Source organism: Macaca fascicularis, chromosome 12 (genome assembly GCF_037993035.2).
Source record: "Macaca fascicularis isolate 582-1 chromosome 12, T2T-MFA8v1.1".
Taxonomy (NCBI): domain Eukaryota; kingdom Metazoa; phylum Chordata; class Mammalia; order Primates; family Cercopithecidae; genus Macaca; species Macaca fascicularis.
In genome coordinates, this window is record NC_088386.1 from 74,464,589 (window position 1) to 74,485,404 (window position 20,816).

The 20,816-nt window shown below is 37.9% G+C and overlaps 1 protein-coding gene and 1 long non-coding RNA gene across 5 annotated transcripts in view; one reads left to right on the forward strand and one right to left on the reverse strand.

Annotated features, from left to right (window-relative positions):
- Nucleotides 1-20,816, forward strand: part of LOC107126920 (uncharacterized) — a 195,756-nt gene that overhangs the window by 105,200 nt on the left and 69,740 nt on the right. For all 3 annotated transcript variants that reach the window (XR_010580219.2, XR_001483973.4, XR_010580220.2), the window contains 2 exons: nt 19,832-19,917; nt 20,575-20,669. This is a non-coding gene — a long non-coding RNA (uncharacterized lncRNA). The remainder of the gene's footprint in view (nt 1-19,831; nt 19,918-20,574; nt 20,670-20,816) is intronic.
- The window catches only part of CCDC141 (coiled-coil domain containing 141), a 210,274-nt gene that overhangs the window by 51,661 nt on the left and 137,797 nt on the right, over nt 1-20,816 (reverse strand). For both annotated transcript variants that reach the window (XM_015432436.4, XM_074009537.1), the window contains 4 exons: nt 19,891-20,063; nt 5,673-5,814; nt 3,899-4,018; nt 2,045-2,236 (listed from right to left, as the gene is read on the reverse strand). In XM_015432436.4, coding sequence (XP_015287922.3) covers nt 2,045-2,236; nt 3,899-4,018; nt 5,673-5,814; nt 19,891-20,063 — 627 coding nt within the window. The remainder of the gene's footprint in view (nt 1-2,044; nt 2,237-3,898; nt 4,019-5,672; nt 5,815-19,890; nt 20,064-20,816) is intronic.

Sequence of the window (20,816 nt, forward strand, 5' to 3'; positions counted from 1 at the left end):
AGCACTTCTTTGTAGCTTCTCTACCATTTCACGTACTGCATTATAATATTCATCAACAAGATAATTCTGTCAGTTGGGAATAGTTTGGAACTTGCCAAACCATGAGAGTTTAGGGTCAAGAACTAAAAAGAACATGAAGGATAAATGCTCGAGGGGATGGGTACACCATTCTCCATGATGTGATTATTACACATTGCATGCCTGCCTCCAATCATCTCATAAATATATATACCTATGTATGCACAAAAATCAAAAATTAAGAAAAAAGAAAAATAAAGAGAAAAAGCTAAAAAGTCAGAAGGGACAAACAGTTGAGTAAAAATGTAGAAAAGGATGCAGTGGTGAACTGAGAATATTATAAAGGAATTGGACAGAGGAGAGGTGTGCCGGCAGGATGGTGGTGGTGAGAGTTAAGAAGGAAGGTGTTGAGAAGGTGGAGGTAAGAAGAGGAAAAAAATCAAGCATATACTTGTCTTGGGTTGGCTCCACCTTTGAGTGAACCCTGCTGGCTCCGCCTCCCACTAACCAGCACCTCTCTGCCTGAAGAGGAGAGTGATTTATATTTGCATGGGGGTTACTAGGATAGGGGTTAAATAAAGTGAGACTCTAGGGCTTTTCTATTACTGATGCCAGCTTCAAGAAGCAAAGACCTTTGAGATGGAATCCAGTGTACTAGAGGGAATATTAGAGGTTGTCTAGCATAACCAGACAAAATAAGGCCTCGGAAGAAACTCTGAGGGGTAATATAGGAAGACACATCATACAAGGCAGATTCGAGACTGAACCCAGTAGCCTGTATTTTGCAATTCTGTGTATTTCAAATGAACCACACTAACTGCTAAGGTATTCAAAAAGATCTATGGTTTAGAAGATGACTATTTTGGGCCGGGCGCGGTGGCTCAAGCCTGTAATCCCAGCACTTTGGGAGGCCGAGACGAGCGGATCACGAGGTCAGGAGATCGAGACCATCCTGGCTGACACAGTGAAACCCCGTCTCTACTAAAAAATACAAAAAAACTAGCCGGGCGAGGTGGCGGGCGCCTGTAGTCCCAGCTACTCGGGAGGCTGAGGCAGGAGAATGGCGTGAACCCGGGAGGCGGAGCTTGTAGTGAGCCAAGATCACGCCACTGCACTCCAGCCTGGGCGGCAGAGCGAGACTCTGTCTCAAAAAAAAAAAAAAAAAAAAAGAAGATGACTATTTTGAAATAATTTTGTTGTCTGTTTAGGATATTGTAAATATTTGTAGGATATAGTAAAATTTATTCCAGTATAACTAGTTTGTTTATTTGTGCATATCCCATACTATCCACACATACAAATTTGTATGTTTTTAATAAAACAACTTATTTTTTGAGCCTTTGTATGGTGCCTTGAAGAATGTGGAAAAAAACAAAAAACAAATAAACAGAATCTCAGAACCCCAAAGTCACTATGCCCAAGGGAAGGTTAAGCTTGGGAACTGGGTCACACACACAAAAACTACTTTGCTTTTGTTTCCAAACAGATAACTGTAATTTTACAGCTTTATGTCATAGACTCTACTCCCTCTTTTCACATGTTTATCTTATGTAAAATGTAGATTTACTGGGTGTGCAATAATGCATAATTTACTTTTCCCCCATGTAAAAATGTAGGTTTTCACATGTAAAATGTAGATTTGCTGAGGCTAGTCAGAGCCTCACAAGAATGTAACCAGCTGCCTCACTGCCTATCCTCCTTCCTTTTTGTTTTCCTCGTGCTTGCCCTTTCTCCTTTAAATACTGAAGTTCCCCAACCCCCCTTTGGAAAAAGCACAGGTCACAGGTGCTCCTGGGATTTTTATTTTTTCCCAGGCACATCTCAACCTTGGCTAAATAAACCTTTATAGATTGAGAACTGCTGCAATCACTCTTTGGTTTACAAGAACACAGGGCCTGTAAGTGATCCCATGCACAGGGGTAGAGGACATGGAACTACCCACCAAGGCAGAGCATATATCCCCACAGAAAGCAAGGACATGGGCAGTGGCCACCTTGCTGAAGAAGGTTAACACATAGTACTATACCTCCTCTGATGACCTCAGAAATGCTACGTAAGTTTGCAGGACTTGTGATCTGTAGTCAATGCTTTGGGCAAATAGGTTTAATTCTTCTGTTAGCCATCTGGCTTTAGAGGAAAGTGATACCATTTCATCAGATTCAAATTCGCTTTTCTCCATCATGGTTTTTGCAGCTGCTTCTAATTCATGTGATGTCTCCTGTAAAATCAAAGCACTGGAGGTCAGAAACTGACAGGGGAATCATGAACATTCACATTTCATTATCTTCTGCATATCCATCAATTATGATTACTAATTGAACTTATACCAAGAATCTCCTCAATAAAGAACAATAAAGAAAGACACAACTTCCAAAAAAAAAAAAAGAAGGGCACTTTAGAATGAAAATCATCACAAATTATTCTTGGTTCTATCAGCTATATTTATTTTGAGCACTCTATTTTCTGTGTCACAGATAAAAGAAAGGTTGTTTGGTATGAAAGGTTAAAAATGTTTTAAATAATTTAAATGAATTAATTATACATGAGATTGCTATTTGAAATTTAACAATACTTCTAGCAAATTCCTAAACTAATTTTATTATATAAGAGATGGCAAATTTACAAAACTTATTCATTAGTTTTTAGTTTACAAAAAGATGACATATCGATAGTGCAGTCTTATTTAAATCTCTATCTAGAAGGGCTAGTAGGGAAAATATCACATATCAGGCCTAAATAACCTAAAAAGTCAGTGACTTTGACTTGCTCAGGGATGTTCTCCTATGTTTTCTTCTGAGTGTAATTTCTGTTACGTGAACTCCAACCACTGATTAAATGGACGAATAGAAATTGTAGCCATGACGATTACGCATGTCATAGAAAGAGCCATGTAAAATTTCATGTGAGAACAACCTCAAAACCAAGCAAAATGAAAGAAAAAAGCTCTGCAGCAATGAGAGATTGCTTCCCTACTTGTGATTAATATGCTTCCCAAGTACTCCACTGAATGAAGGCAATTTTAATTTACAGGCTCTGCTTCATGATAGCACTGTGGGAAGGAGAGAAGTGGGGAATTTCTTCCCTTGTAATCTCCTTCCCATTTCTAAAATGTTTAACATTAAAAAATGAAATTGAGTTCAGACATAAGCTTTAAGTATTCTAAATAATAAATAAAAAATACTCCATTTAACAAAAAATTAGTGTGTTTGTGAGTTTCCGGTGGGGACACAGTCCATGAAGGAGGCTCTTCTGCTGAGAACTGGAGTCACAGGGCTCTTCCTGTGGACCTGGGAGAACCAACCAGAGGAGGGCACTTGACTTAGGTCCTTAAACTTTGCTGGAGCAGACAGAAACTTCAGGGCAGGTTTGGAGCTAAGCACCATGTGAAACGGGTATGGGGGAGCTGGAGAAGGTGCTATGATGGGGGTATGGCACTTTCTGTCTCTGAGTGTTAGGTAAGCAAACAAGGTTGTTTTTATTTATATCCTTGGAATCTTGCAATAATGCACGTTGCTTCTGGTAATTTTTTGGTAACTTGCTCCTGCAGAAAAAATTGCCAATAGTCAGAGAAGCACTGTCCCTGCCTCCTCTGTCACCCCCAAAATGAAGCTTTTTGTGAGAAACTGCCCAGGCAAGAAAGGGAACCAAATGACCAATACCCAGCTGTAATGCTGACTTTCAGTGAGCACAAATGTCCTAATAAATGCATATATAAAAATAATTTAGACATGTAAGAATATGAGTTTTTAAGTCATTGTGTGCTACATACGAATTTAGAATTGTAAACCTCAAGGGCGCTAGGATTGTTTATAGCTATCAAATAATTTAAAAATTATATTTACAAAATTATAGCCATAATAATCATTCTCGTTTTACTCACCTTAGCTTGGATATCTAGTTCCAGATATTTATTCAAAATCTTCTCTGATTCAGAACAGGTGGAGCCAACATCCATTGCATTAGAAAGCACTGGACTGATTTTCTGAATTGACATTTCCACCTTTAGGAGTGAATAATATATGGCAGTCTTAGTAATATATTTTTGCATATAGGTACACACATATGTCAGGAAGATAAATATTATTTTATAGATTCTCATTATACTTGAAATATATTTTACCAATATTAATCTAATATAGTTTTAAATATTCAGAATTTCATATTTTAATAATGCTGCTCTTCACAGGAGGTAATACTTGTGGCCCACCAACAAAGGTTATATGTGGAAAGGGATTTCTTTTATTAACAGCTGTGAGATATAAGCAATCATCCACATCCTCTAAGAACTTATCTGTATTACCTATGAAGGATAATGCACTTGCTAACACATCAACAGAGATGAATTTATCTGTGAGTGGAATGGCACCCAATTTACAGGCACATTTTAAAGGCAAGATCCAGAGCATGAGCACTGCAGTATTTTGGGAAGAGGGACTCTAGGGAAGCACCAAACCCTGGACATGTCGTAGTAAAACACAGGGGCATACTTAGGACATTTAATTGATGAACTTGGAGGACTATGATTTGATCCTCAGTGGACATGAGTCATTGACTAAAATGACCCTTGAAGGGCTCTGTTCCATTCAAGTTACATGCTTTGTCCCATTGCTCTAACTCCAGTCCATACTCCCCAGACTCAAATTGACTACGAATTGGCAATAGGACAAGTAGCAGCAGCTGAGGTCCTACTGGTCCACCACCACCAAATTAGGTTGGTTCTCAAGCTCCAGGGGATGCAGCACCACAGCTGCCACCATATTTGGAAACTCCCTGAACCCAGGCACCAGAACGAGGATAAAATTCCCAAGTTTCTGATTAATAACAGGTGAGGAGGCAATTTAAATACAGACATTGATATTTAATGTCCTCTCCAGTGAAGGGTACTAACTCTATTCATGTAAGTTCAGGCACATAAGTCCATCGTATCAAATGAAAACATCATTGAAAATTTGAGACCCAGCCTCTACAGCAAGATTCATTAGCATCAATGCCATTGAGATATTACTAGTTTTTGCTGAAGACAAATAATTTTTTTATTTAGTCAGATTGCAGCTCCTTAGTTTTATTCCCCTTTGGAAACAGGAAGTAAAATTCTTCCATACGAAGCCATCATGTTCACTTTGCAGAGAGGATTTTCACATGTATGTTTATATGCAGAATGACTGTGTTGCCTTGCACTGGTCTAGTTCAATAAAATATAACAATGGCAATTTATTCCTTGAAAAACCTAAAACTCATAATATTTGGTATCTGTCTATATATCAGTCTATCTACCTATCTATAGTCCTGGTGTTGTATGGTACCATGGTAACAGAAACTTGTGCATATTTGAACCATGCTCAGAACGATGCACATGAAAAATCCACTCTATTCCCATATGTACTTGGTTCAGTTAACACAGTACTGTGCAAAGCGGGAACTGCCTTTGTGTATATACCTACAGGCCAGAGGCACAGACAGGCCACCTGGGTCAGGGGTGGTTGATGAACAATAGTGAATTACAACCGTGTCTAGTTCAATTAAAGGACCCAATGTGGAACATAAGGGCAGCCTAAGGAGACATGCCCCTGTCCTCCCACCATGCCCACATACTGCCCTACCATATCATCTATTACCACCAACTTAGATGTTTAAGTTTTAGTTGATGAAACTACCTTCCGTAGGTAACCCTCCACTGAGGCTGTTAGTTGTTGTTTCTTGAGAGCATATTCCTTGTGTGCTGAACACTGTTTGGTCAGATGATCCACTCGTCTCTTAATGCACCCCATCATCTCGTGGATGCCAGACACCTGAGAGCTGAACAGAGCAAACCAGCTGTTAATTCACTCTACCCCAATATAGAACACAGAGTATTTGAAAACAGATCTGCTTTCATGTTAGGTAGGCACTGGTAAAAGGCATCAGCTTTAGGATAATAGAAGTTAAGTAGCTATCATCTCGGTATAGCAGAAAGCAAAAACAAATTATATTCTTTTGTCAGTCAGTCCTGAGGGAAAAGATGAGTTATGGGTTTTTGCAACAAGGTCTAATCTTCTTTTCTAAAGGCTTACTTTTTAATATTTCTGTAGGATATTTTGAAAACCTGATGGCAAAGCCACAGTGTGTTTACCACGACTTTTCCTTAGGGTGTTATTTAAAAACTTCATTTATCTAAAGATGCTCTTTGAATAGAAATGTGGATCAGCCAATTAACAAAGCATTTACTAATCCAATAGGGTAAAATATTTATATAACACTAAGGTCCTTGTTCTCAATGATTATGAATGTTCAAGGCTGTATTCATTAGATGAAAACCAAGTTATCACCAACAATTAGAAATCAAATACACTTGTTGATAAAAAAAAGAAGCCAAGCCTCCCATTATCATTTTGTCGCCTGTGCTGGTCTCATGAGACAAAGAAAAGTGACATGAGAGCTCCCGCAACGAAAATGCGTCTAAAACAATGCATGAATTTTGAGTTGGACCCTACCTCTAGTCCAAAGATATCTTAACAGGTTTCCTAATATTGTTGAGGGAATGAACACTTTTAAATTTTCCAACCTATCCCTAAGACTATTTAAGAAGTTGATGTCTTTCATTTCCCCTCAGTCATTTCCTTCGCATACTGTATTAATAAAGATTAACATGATAGCTCTTAAATTTAATTACCGAGAGTTTAAAAAGAGCTCAGAACAAGGTACAGGTTTCAGTCAGTTTACCTCAAAATAATTAATTTATGACTCTGTAAAAATGAATTTAATTAGTAATGAAATGAGGGCAAGATCCTAAATGACTGAGAGGTAAAGTAACCTCACTGGAGTGATGACGAGGCCGCTATAGAGCTGGAAAACACTGAGGTGTGTCTTGTGGACCACAGGAGTCTCAGATACGTTTAATTGGAGGAAAATATGAAACCACTATGAGTAATCTTATTCATGACACATAATGTTTCACAGATGTTACATTTTAAACATTTAGTTTTGCATTTTAATATGTAGAGACAGTGAAGAATATAATCAAGACATCAGGAGATTCTTCTCATTTATCATTAAGAAATAGTTCTTAATAACACTAAATTCCATAATTCTACAAAAGCAGTGTATTGGTGATATGAATTGTATTTTGACTAGGCTTTAGACTTTGAAATATTGTATGCTCAAAAGGCATTTAAAAGCCCAGTTTTCCTGTATACTTTAGGCTCCAAGTTTTCTGCAGAATATGGAAACCTGGAATGAGAAAAATAAATTGAATAAGGGGCATTGTGGAAAGCAGGTACAGAGAACAAAGGTTGTGAAAGGAAATGGGCAAACACACAGAGAAGAAATATAGCTGAAAGTGGCAGAAAATGCCATTACTAAAATAAAAGGAATTTGGAAATGATTAATACAATTAAGAAAGAAAAGCCAAGATAAAAAGGTGGCCACTCTCACCTCTGAGCTGCCCTGTGTGGTCCTACCCCAAATGCCCTCGGCAACCATTCCAGTTAGGGGCTATTTTACCAACTAAACTTAGAACACAGGCCTCCCTGGTCCCAAGAAGCTGTAGCTTGAAGGGAAGTCCAAATTCTGAATAGGCTACTCCCTTGGGGGAAACTAGATCTCAGTAACCAGCTCCAGCCAAGCCTCTTGATTCCTGTTCACATTACTCTTCATTCCCTGGCCTTCTCCAAAGAATAAGACTGTTAGCCAGCTTCTTGCAGTTATCTATAAGTCCTAGCCATGATGTCTCAGGTACCAGAAGTACCAGAACTCAGACCCACTCTCTGACTCTCACCTGAACTTGCTCTAGCATCTCCTCCCCCTCCCAAATTTCCCACTTGAATCCCTACTTTGTCTTAATTATGATGCTCTAATTCAACACTCACACTAAGCCCAGCCTCCTCTTCGGCTCTTTGAATCTAAAATGAACTCTCTTTCTAAAATGGCATCACTCGATTGTACAGTGTCATGGAAATATAGATTATAGATGCACACTTCTTATAAATTTGCATATAGTCATAATAATAGCTACTATTTAATACATTCTTGCACCAAACTTGCCACTTTGTTAAGTGCAATAGATGCATTATTTGATAGAATCCTTACAATAACTTTGTGAAGTGTCAGAAAAGCAACAATAACTTCAATTTTTAGCCAATGAAACTGAGCCTTCACAGGTGACATAACTTGCCCTAGAGACACACATCTAGTAAGTAGCAAAGACTTGATTTAATGTCAAGTCTCTCTGCTACCTGAATAGATAGACTTAATATACTTAACAATTTTATTGATTTAATGATTAGTTACACATCTTACCTTCAGGAAATTTAAGGAAAAACAGATTACATTGGTTTAGTTTTTACCATAAAATGCCATAACTAATAAAAACAGTTATTGAGCTCTTACTGTGATAAGGCACCATTCTTAATGTTTTAAGTAGTCTCTTTTCTAATCCTCATAACAACCCTATGAGCTGAGTAGGATTGTTATCCCCATTTCGCAGATGAGTAGACTGAGGAACAGAGAGAGTCTCAGTAACTGGCCCAGTTCTGAAATGGCTGACATCTGATCTCAGAGTTCACACTCTACCACCTCATAATGCTTTTTCTGGGTCTATGACACATGACTTGGGGTAGGGAGTATTTTGTCCTCTAAAATTTCACTTTGCCTTGAGTTGAGTGTTCTTGGCTGTCGTAGCAAGTAGAAACAGGGGTGGCCTGGCTGACGTGCTCTTTTAAAACTGGCTGGCTTTTCCAGGTAATGCGATGCCTGCTGCAGTTTTCCAAGTGGCCACTAGAGGGTCATGGTAGCTTGTTCAAATTACAACCTGTCTTGACGGTCCCTTCAGCACAAAAAATAGGTAAACAAAACCAAACCAAGCATTCCTTCCATAAAAGTGTTGTTTTTTAAAGAACCTACCATTTTAATTTAGGTAAATTACAACCAACCATATAGGATCTCTCTATCTCTCTCTGTTTTTCAGTAACCTTGGAGATTCTGTCTCATTTTGTGATGATATATGCCTTATCATGTGTATCTATTGCGTTGTAAATTCTTTGAGGGAAATAAATGGTGTCCTATTTATTCTTATATCCCTTGTAGTCCTGAACACATAGCCTTTTAAGTAGTCGAATATCAATGCCCATTTTCAAATAAAATAAAATAGTCTCTGGTCATTATTTAAGGGAAGAAAACACATAGATTTAAAGATTGAGAAGAATATACGCACAGTTACCATATTTGAAATGTCATAGTAACAGTGTCCAGCAGTTTTAAACAATGATGACTTGCACTTTTGGCCACTTGTAGAAGTTTTAGGCTATCCAAAGACTGCCCAATTTCTTCTTTGGTATGCTTTGGCATTTAGTTAGGTTAAACCAAATTTATCATGTGTAGTTTGGCTCGATACTTCCTTCTATTTAAAGCCTTAGAGGGACAGACTGAACTGCCTTGTCATTCTGTGCATCACTGCCTGTCCTGTGTGTACTCCATTCTCACATGTGGCTTAGATCCTTTTCTTGGGAAGAGAAGTTTCCATTCATCTTGGTTAATCTAGCCAGTTCCCATTTCCCTCTCTCTATGCCCTTATAACTTGGTCATCTCTGTCTGATTGGGCAGTAACCAGTTCCTTTTCTCTGATTCCCAATTGGAAGATATCCATCACATTCCCAGTCCTAGGGCTTTTTCTATTTCTTCTTAGTGACATCCTAATCTGCAGGTTACATTCAGCCCTGATTCCATCCTTTTCCATTAGAAACTCTATACGGTGATACCAGACTTTTCTTTTGAAAGTTCTAAAACATTTTAAAACCTGCATAGCATGCATATTGACAGTTTCCTCAGCACCTGAACAGCAGGTGGTCTGATCAAAGGAAAGGTATGACCCCACTCTTTGCCAGCAATTCTTACATGAACTGAAAATAAATTAATAGAATCTCATCAGTCTCCCAGAAATGAGTCCTATTACTTTACAATCTTATTAAATTAATGACAAAACTTGGTTGAACCAAAAACGTGGTGCCCTGTCATTTTGTTCTGATTTGGAAGCAACACTGCCCATGTGCAGTCTGATTGGGTAGGAGAGGGGCTAACAATGGGCTAGACTTCTAGCTCTAACAGTCTGTGGCTCTGTGATTTGCATTGGAAATATTGATTGACCTTTGGGCTGTCTCTGTAAGAATGGATTAGAGGATGCCCGTCTGTAGTGTGAACATGCAGTACATCAGATTATTCCTGATGTTGACTTCGACTTTTCCAAGCATCACAGACTGCGAAGGCTTCTTCAGGCATTTGTTAGAAACTCCAAATGAGAACATTCTCTCCCTTACTCATTCAGCCAATAGAGGGGAGTGGAGGAGGAAGAAAAATAATTACTTTTTTTTTTTTTCTCAAAGAGCAGAGACTTTGGTTCAAGAATAGGCTGTTCTATTTACTGTATGGAAGCTGTTGCCTTATCTTTGCATTTGTTGTAAATTGGGGCTGGAGGAGGGGAGCAAATTCCAATGTTAATGTGTTCTAATGATTTTTTCTGAAGAATGGCAAGTTGCTTTCAAACCTTTCATAAATTACTATTGTCAGCCCATCTGGATTAGGAGCTGAACCAGATGGTAAGCACTTGACAGCTTACTCTGTCTCATTGGGAGAGATCAGCTGACCATATTTTTCTTTTTGTCTATGGACAAATTATACTTTGAAGATGGAAAAAAATCTTCCTTATCTTTAGCTTGCTGCTTCTTTTAATGGGAACCTGAAGAGTGTCTTTTTATGTTTATGGTTGTCTTTATTTTTGAGGAAACAACTGCTGCTCTCTCCAGTTTTCATCCCTACTTTGAAAAAGTGCCATTTATGCTGTAGAAGTGAAGTGCCTATGTTTCTACAATAAATTTGATTCTTATTTAAGTTATATACTTTGAAAATCTCTCCCACCAAACATATCTGTCTGTCTCTCTCTCTCTCACATACACACACACACAGACACACACACACACAATCTTTTATGTATAGATAACATAGTAGAAACAGAAAGCAGTAAGTGTGGCTGAAGCTACAGGGCACCTGAGTTCTTGTTCAGATGCATGTAGAGATGGCCAGAAGTTCCATTTCTGTGAGGCCATAGAGACCAACATATATGTTCTATTTGAAGGGTGCCATTGCTAGGATTCTTCCTGAAATTAGTAGCAGAGCTGAAATTCTCCACCCTCATTAGGGGAGGTTGAAAATACTGCAGCCAGCTGCTATATGGATATAGCCAACTGCTATATCCATGGGGGCCATGGAATCAAACATGGCGGGCCATCAGGAACCACATCAAGCCCTCTTCTGGTTTTCTGACTGCATCTTCAAGAGCCAGAATATCTCCATAGATGCTTGTGTGACCCTGATCAAATAACAGAAGGACATTTTATGCTGGACTGAAGGTACTATGAGTCCAGGTGGTCACTGCAAGGCTGCTAAGGAGGAAAGAGCAAAGAGAGAAGAAAGCAAGCAAAAGAAAGTCAAAGAAAAAACCCTCCCACTCCAAATGAGAGTGCAATCCAAAATCTCAAAACACATGAGGAAAAGCAAATCCAAGATACATTCAACAACCAAGAGATAAATGTACTCCAGTTGTAAAGAAAATAAGTACAGCAATCTGACAATGACTTTAAAGTAAATGCCTGAGATCGTCAGAGAGATTTAAAAAAACCAACATCCACAATAAAAGACCAAGAAATTTTGAAACAAAAACAGTCAGAAATAAAGCAAAATTTGATACAAAAAAATTAGAAATCACAGAAATGAAAACAATATATTTTCTAAAATAAGAAATCAATGAATGAAAAAAAGGGGAAATTGACAAAAGAGAAAATAGCCTGAGGACCCAGGGAGAATGCAACATGAGGAGTTAAAATAGTGAAAAAAAAAAAAAAAAAAACAAAGACAGGTAAGAGACTGGAAAGAGACCAAGAGGCTCCAACATTCTTCTAATAGAAGGTGTAGGAGAAGAGAAAAAAAGGTAATGGCAGAAAAGTAATATTTAAAAAGATAATGGCTGAAATTTTCTCATAATTTGCGACATGGTACTGAGATTAAAAGGGCACAGCAAGAGCTAAACAGATAAATGCCCACATTTGAGATTATTTGGAAAACATAAAAATATCTTTTAATGTATTTCCTTCCAAAACGACTTTCTTTTCGGTAATCCCCTGGCCCTCCTTGCCTACTCCACCCCACATTAGTATTATGCCATATTAGAGAACTTGGGCCCCACTTGTACCTACTTATGTTATATTGTGAGGATACTCTGTCTTAAAATATTCTTCAAAACACCATTTGATAGGGACTTAGAATATTCCATTATGTGCTTTCCCTTAAACTATTCAAACATTTCCCTAGTTTCTGGAAATATTTAGGTGGTTTTCCGGTTTGCACTATTATAAATAGCACTGTGATGAGCATCTTGTTCATAAATATGTCCCCTCATATCTCTTTCTGTCTCTTTTCTTTGTCCTCTTCTCCCTAAACCCTGTAATATGAGAGGACTCCTCAACCACCCAGGGCAGGGATTTCTGCCTCTTTAGTCAGCCTTCCTCTGGAGGTTCTGTGGATCCAGATCTTTTTACTCTGGGATCTTTGCTACTTCACATCACATCATCAGCACTATAAATGAATACATTCATATTGCAGTGGTAAAGATACTTTATGAGAACCTAGTGTAGTTACTCCTGGATTTAATGGAAAGTGTGAGCTTTTGGTACTTTTCATACTAAAGAGTTTTAGAATGATAAAATCTTTAACAGCGTTAACAAGCCAAGATTGCAGTTATGACATTTACCCAGCCTCTAAAAAGAACAGCTTATTATAGACATGAAAATATTTGGAAAGTGGTTGGGTTAAGACTGTCATAAGAACTCAACTTTGTAATTTCCTAAATTTCACTATCTGACATTTACCATCTAAATGCATCATCAAACTCTTTTAAAAGCAGTTATTTTTAAGTTCTTAAATGCTTAGTACAGTTCATATAAAATGCAGGCATAGACAAATCTACTAGGCAAAGGAAATGTGTTTGCTTTGTTGGAGAATGGAGATTGTTTTTGTTTGTTAAGATCTTTATACATATTTTCATTATGATAAGGGCTTTCCTTCAATGTCATGCCAACCCCTTAACATTTCAAATCAAGTCACCCAGTATGTAATACTAGAGTAATGTAATACTAAGCTAAGAAAGGTAAAAAGAGGTTTCTTGGGTGGTTTCAGCCCTTGGGTGATATCATAGTCTGAATGAGGACATGATACTGTCACAAATGAAATAACTAAAGAATGATTCAGCCCAGCACAGAATGAAAAGTGAAGCCATGAGATAGACATGACAAATAAAAAGGAATTAAAATAAACTGTTATGTGGTAGGTATTGATTCAGCTCATCTCGGCTTGAAGATGTAGACCCTATCTCAGCCTACCAAATACAGCAACTGTTCATAGCCCTCTCAGATTTCACCCTTTCACCCGGCCTGTCCTGATCTCAGACTTTAGGATTGTGTCTCCCTTCTCTGAAGAAGTGACCCCAACACCTACTGTACTCATGGTCCCCTCATTCCTGGAGCACACTTCCTTGATGTGTCGCTCCCTGACTGGACATGGGACAGGTTCTGGGGATTTGGGGTCAGTTTTATAAGGCTTTGATTGTCCCTGAGGCCTGGTGCTTCTATGTCATATAAGATGCTCATATGTACATTTCATAACTTCTGAAATGAACTGAAAGAAAAACTTTGTAGAGAAGTTGGGACTTGAGCTGAAGCTAGAAGCTAGAGTAAATTTTAAGTGCACTAAAATATACATTTTTAAAAAAGGATCCATGTTCATTTAGCCACCAGTCTTCTTGTTATTGATTAAAGCTGAATGAAAGGAGTAGAAAGACAAAAAGCTAGCAACCTAATAGTAATTCAGATCAGCTCTTAAGTACTCACACAACCTCTTACTGCAGGGTTACAGGCAATAGGGCAAGTTATTAAACTTCTCTGTGCCCCAGTTTCCTCATCTGCAAAACAGGGACAATGATAATAGTAGTACCCATTTCACAGGGTGGTTTTGAGGATTAAATTAGTTTATGTCTAGAGCACAGAAGTGTTTGCCATTATTGCTAACGAGTCATTGAACATAGTGTACCTCCCCCTCTCACTTTGTAGTCTTGTCTGACACCCTTCTCCCCCTGCCACCCCCTCCTCCAGCCACACCACCCTTGTCTCTGTGGCACCCTTACTATTGCTCTGCCTGGTCCACTCATCTCCCGGCTGCTTGCAGGGTAGCCCCCTTTGTTCTTAGAGAGTCCTTCTCTGACTACAATGTCTAAAATGATCTCCTGCTCAGTCACTCTATCTCATTTCCCTTTTATATTTTTTCATAGTACTCATTCCCGGGTAAGAGCATCTTAGGTATTCGATTTATTTGTTGGCTATTTCTTACCACCAGAATAGCATAATCACCATGAAGATGGACACTTCACCTGTCACATTCGATGCCTGGGAACATCTGATTTACAAAAGATGGTCAATAAATATTTCTGAATAAACAAATGAAGAAATGGATCATGTTCTGTCCAAAAAATTCGTAACCATGCACAATATCAACCAAAGGAGGTAGCAGTAACCAACACAAATGAAAATTGTGGGAAAAGAAAGCAAAATCCAATAAACTCCTGTTTTATGTCTCTATAAAATATGAAAATAAGAAGATCTACATTAAGAGGGTAGTAAGTGTTGGATCAAAACAGATAAGTCTTAAAGTTATACCAAAGCAAAATATTCAGTTAGGATGAGGCATATAAGCCTAAATCCACCATGATGAGGTAGAATGAAAACTGATGCAGTCCTTTAGGCAGGTATAGAAATTGAGTTAACTCTGAAGCAAGTTTATATGTAAATTATATAAGTTAATTTTGGCAAACGGGAAAGGCAAATGAATACTTCACAAGGTAGCCTGGTCTTGCTGGGTTTTTGTATGTTTTTCAGCTCTGAATTGGTAACTGAACTGAGAGAAAAAAAGGAGGTCCTCATTTTTGTCCCATTATAGAAAATCTTACCCTCACACAAGGTCCTGGACCCAGCACTTCCAATCACCACTGATTCCTGTGTCTTAATAAATGCAAAATTCTGCTTGGTAGCAGGCCATCTTTGGTTTTTCTTTAGACTTGGTTCTCAAGGATGATGCTTAGGGAGATGAGGAAGGCTGGAAGCCAGGGGCTTTTAACTTCACTATAAGTCTACGTTTGGCCATTTCTATGATTTAAGTATGGTTCGTCCCCACCAAAACTCATGTGGAGGCTTGGTTCTCAATGAGGTGGTGTTGGGAGGTGGTGTCTTCAAGAGGTAAATAACATGGTCATTAAGATGGATTAATGTATTTTTCATAAGTCTGGGTTAGTTCTCTCAGGAATAGATTAGTTCCCACTAGAGCAGGTTGTTATAAAGTGAGGCTGCCTCTTGTGTTTTGCCCTTTTTTCATACATAGCTGGTTTCCTTCCAGTTTTCCATCATGTCATGAGGCAGCATGAGGTTCTTACCAGAAGCTGACCAGATGTGGCCACCCAATCTTGGCCCTCCAGGCTCCAGAATCATGAGCTAGATAAACTTCTTTCCTTTACATACTACCAGTCTCAGATATTCTTCTACAGCAACAGAAAATGGACTAAGACAACTGTTATTGCATACACTTTTAGGCATCATAAAGAATGCACTAAAATGCCTTTAAAATTAAAGTGGTTATGTGACAGATATTGTACTCCAAAAAGACAACAACTATTTAATAGTGACTCAGAATTATCATCAGATTAAATGCAGGAAATAGAAAAGGCAAGAAAACATGTAAATAACCACAATTTACTTTGTGAAGCTGCTCAAACTTCAGATGTATTTGATTGCATGATAGTAAAACAGTGTAGGCCTGTTCCTAATAAAGTAGTAATTACCGAACAGTAATGAAAATGTCTCAGATTTACTAAGGAAGCTTCATTTCAGATAAACGTAAACTTCTGAGGTCCTATTTTTTGACTAACAGAAAAAAAAAATCAGATCAAAGGGCCTCTGAAATTCCTACCTGCCCCAATACTAAATTATGCCTTTTATTACATTAAGGTAAGTGTTTATCTTCCCTATTTCAAATATTACCTTTCCAGTTAGTGAAAATGAATACAGTTTGATACAACTGACTGTGCTGTAATCATTTGAAACAACCATATTACCCTCAGTATTTTTTTAAGCTCTTTATATAGAAAGTAAAAAAGTATAGTTATACACCATATAACATTGCAATCAACAATGGTGGTCCCACAAGATTATAATGCTGTGCTTTTACTGTACTTTTTCTATGTTTAGATACACAAATACCATTGTGTTTCATTTGCCTATAATATCCAATACAGTAACATGCTGCACAAGTCTGCAGCCTGGGAACAACAGGCTAGCTTAGCTATGTAGTAGGCTATACCATGTCTAAGTATGTGTAGGTGTGTGTGTAAGATGTGTGTAAGTGCACTCTATGATGTTCACACAACAGCAAAATCATGTAAGACTCATTTCTCCGAATGCCTCCTCACTGTTAAGCGATGTATCACTGTACTTGTTTATTGAGCCCTCTCTGTGCTGATGGTGGTGCACATAGACAGGGCTCAACAAACAAGTGAGTTTGTGCTCAACTGCTGGTGCTGTCTCATTCAATTTTTTAAACACTCTATAAAATGTATATCTTCGTTTTACAAAGGGAAAACTGAGATTCAGAGAAATTAAGTTTAAATGTCATGGCATTGTTTTGGCACCCAGAATGTATGAATTAGAACTCCTTTAACATGAAGTCTTGGGTTTCTTATCCATACCAGTTTTTTGGTGTCTGGTAATAGGAACCTTAATATATTGTGTCCCATGAGTGTGGCTGGCACTCAGAAGTCTCAGAAGCTACTGTGATGTTCAGCAATATCTGCTTTGCTCTGTTGAAATTTACATTGATTTCCATTGCCAGCATTCTAAACTCCATCTTCACTCCAGCAGCGACTGCAACTTGAAATATTATCCTTACATTCTATTTCTTTCCTGTGATGGTGACTCAGTTCATTAAGCACATAAATTATTAGATGAGGAAAGGGAGCAAATCCCAAACAGAATACATGGGATTGAGGTCAATAGCAATGTATGGCTCTAGTTTGCAACTGACAGTCTAATGCATTTCAGTTCAATTTTTAATGGGTTTTTATTCTACATCTACCTTCTGAATCCAAAAATGTCCTTTGCCAAGAAACAATTTTATTTTATCTTCAGCTCCTCCTGTGAAATGAAGATAGTATTGATTTATAAAATATTATAAAATCTCAAGGAAACCAAATGCTTTGGAACTACAATGTTGACAGAAACCATATTGCTAAAGATTTTCTTAAACTCACTTACCTAAGCATTAATTCAAGCTTTTTGAAATGGTACCTAATTATTTCTTCTTCTATTGAAACCAGTCTGCATCACGAAAAACAGGATTGTAGCTGTCTCTTTGAAAAATGATAATTATGTTAAAATTAAGACCAAAAAGAGCAAAAGAGGTAAAAAGAAAACTGGTATGGATAAGGAAACTAAGACTAATGTCAAGGGAGTTTAATTTCATACATGTGGAGTGTCAAAAACAATGCCATGACATTTCAACTGAACTTCTCTCAATCTCAGTTTCCTGTTTATGAAATGAAGATGTCTATTTCATAGAGTTTTTTGTTTGTTTGTTTTTTGTAGTTGAATGAGACAGCACCACTCTTGGCACATAAAGAAGCAAGTAAACATATCAGCCATTACAAAATGATGGCTAAAAATAGTCAGTAAAACCTCAAACATAGAATGTATATAAAATAAAAGCAGCTTTCCTCTTATATGTAAGTTTTGAAAACAAGAATTACTGATTAGAGCAAACAGGATAAAATTCAGCAGTAAAAAGTTGTGACTACTTTTCTAACTCCAGGAGTCAAGCATCAAAACTGAATCGGGAACTTCCGTTTCTGGTCAAGAGGCAGGGACTGGATTTACCTTCATATCTTAACCAACTAGAAAAACAAGTACAGGAACAATGGTTTTCAGACACTGAACAATTAGTAGCACAGGGCAGTGATCAGTTGGAGAAGGAAAATACATGAGATGAGCCTTATGATTGCACTAGTTTACTGCCTGGAAGGTAATTTTTAGATCAAAGCTCAGAGAGGTGGAACCTAAGCAGAGCCCAGAGTTCTTGCTGAGTTGAGAAGACAGGAATCAGGCTTTGAGTCAAGGCATCTCAAATTTGTGGGCAGGGTACCAGACAGGAAGGAGTAACCCACAAACAGAACTCCAGAGATTTGGGCAGAGGTCTTCAGCTACATTGTGATCTCCCCATGCGTGAGAGGAACCTTTCCACAGCCAGGGAACGTGTCACAAGCAAAGAGTAGCCTGACCAGAGAAATAACATCTGTCCATGCTTTGAGACCCATTTGTTAAACTGAGATTGGACCATTTTAAAATTATAACTGGAAACCTCACCGCTTAATTCAGTCATCATATGACTCAAATCAATGTCCAACATGTACCCCGAGTCTAGGCACAATAAATGTCTCTTCCACCCCATAGGACGTTTTCTGTATTGTTCAAGACATTTATACATTCTGGAAAAGCTGGAAAAGAGCAGAAGGAGGAGTTCCAGTATCCATATTTTGTGCCTGGATGGGAGGGAACACCTTGAAACTCCTGAAGCCTAGTGGACACCCCTATTACCTACTGCATGGCTTGGAGCTAAAGTAAAGAAACTTAGTAAAAAACACAGCTATTCATTTTTCAAAGGGGAGAATCCCTTGTCTTCATAGCCTCAACTTTTTGGCTTTTATTGGAAGACCTTGGATTGTTTCTAATCTTAGTCGTGCATGGTCCTATAGCAAATATCACAAACGCTGGGTTAAATACCTCTGTCCAGATTCAGACTGTCTTCTGGAAAGAATGTTCCCCAAACCCAAAGTTACCAAATCAACACCTTTAAATACGTCTAAAATAGAACAGAACAAGGATTTAAACAGAAATAAAATGATTTTTATCACATTTCACCTATTTCATGGTTCTTCAAACTGAATGTCTTTGAGTTTCAAGGAGATTTGCAGACATGGAAGGTGAAAAAGTGAGTTTAACCCATTTATAATATTTTTTTTTGTCTCTGTCAAAAATGTAAGCCCTGCTTTCATTTCTTTCTGGTCAATACGCATTCCACTATCTGCTCCGTCATTTCCTCTTTGTCTTCCAATCCCTGGTCTTTCCCATACTTTCCTACTGCATTCTCTCTCTCTTTCTCAAGGTCTTTCTCTCTATTCATACCCACTAAGCTCAACACTGATGCATTCACCAAATGTGCTCATAAAACAGGCCCACCTAGAGCACTGTTCAAAAGCATGCAGTCTGGTGCCCATGCCGTTGGATTAACAATTGTCACTGTTTACTTAGGGTTTTGCATGGTGAGCCACCAAGGTCTAACTGGAAGGAAATTCTGGTATTTTATTTTCTTCCAGTAAGAAAAAAACAGGGCAGGATAGACTCATGACTCATGAACCAAAGGGAGGGAGCTATTCCATAAAGATGCTAGGGTTTGAAAAGCCTTGGGAACTAAAGCTCCATTTCTTATTTTGTCCATTCTCTTTCCCCTCCTCAGAAATGAGTAAACAGAAAGCTTTAGCATATGTAAGTCTCCAGGCTTAGAATATGGCCTCACTTCTGGATGAGCAATGGCTGTGTTCAGAATAGCTGTTGATCAAACTTCAATAGATCCTTTTAAGCCACATCATAATGCAGCAAAACATCAGAACCAGAAAAAGACAATCATGCATCTTATTTTTTAGCAGGTTGTGGAAACTGTGAAAAAGCTTGTTACACCAAGAAAGAAATCAACTTTACTTACCTGCAGGAGTCTACTTGGCTGATTAAGGTTTGTCCCTTTTGCAAAGCATCAGCTGTGCAGTCTTTAATTTTTCTGTGTAATTCCTCATGCCTCGCTGCCAAAACAGCCAGACTTAAATCCTCTGATTTAAGGAGCTTAAGGTAAGCTTCAACTCTTCCAAGTACATCAAATGCCTGCCAAAGAAAACATACTTTCGTTTTCTGCTTTTCTTGTTTAAAATCTACATCAACGTGTACACAAAACACTAGCAATTAAACCAGGCCGAACAATTTATTAGTTTCATTATAACAAAAAACAACTATCTTAATCTTGGAAGATTGTTGGAAAACAGCTGTATAGTTTTTTAGGATTCCATTTAGGGAAACTGATCATAGCTTAGTTCAGCATAAATAAATGTCAATAACATAAAATCACCAAAATAGTTTACATTGAGAATGTATCTATACAACACAGAGTTATAACTGTATAGAATTTGGAGAGTCAGTCTGGTTTATTTTGTGCATTTTATACTGTACAGAAATAACAGATGAGTTATTTAAATATATCATGCAGGTTTTAATGGCAAGAATGTTTCTCTAATATTCTTTAGAGGAAATTTCCCTGTAAATTCCACTTTGCTCTTGAAACACTGTAGGAAAATATCCAAGAAATTATGAATGTCCTTTTTTTCTCTTGCTTTTGCAGATATAAGACCTTCAGCCTACTCCATCCAATGCATCCATCTGTCTTCAGAAGAGTTTAGAATTCTGTTCTGGTGCTGTGCAAAGAGTAAGACCAAGGTAATATTTAGCTTCTGGCATGCATAAATAGGATTATGCAGAAAAAACATAGCCTTGCAAACCAAGATATTGTCTTGAGAGAAGATTTTTAAATTCCTTTATTTTCGTCCTTTATTAGCAGATCAACAACCCAGCATGCAGGATTAA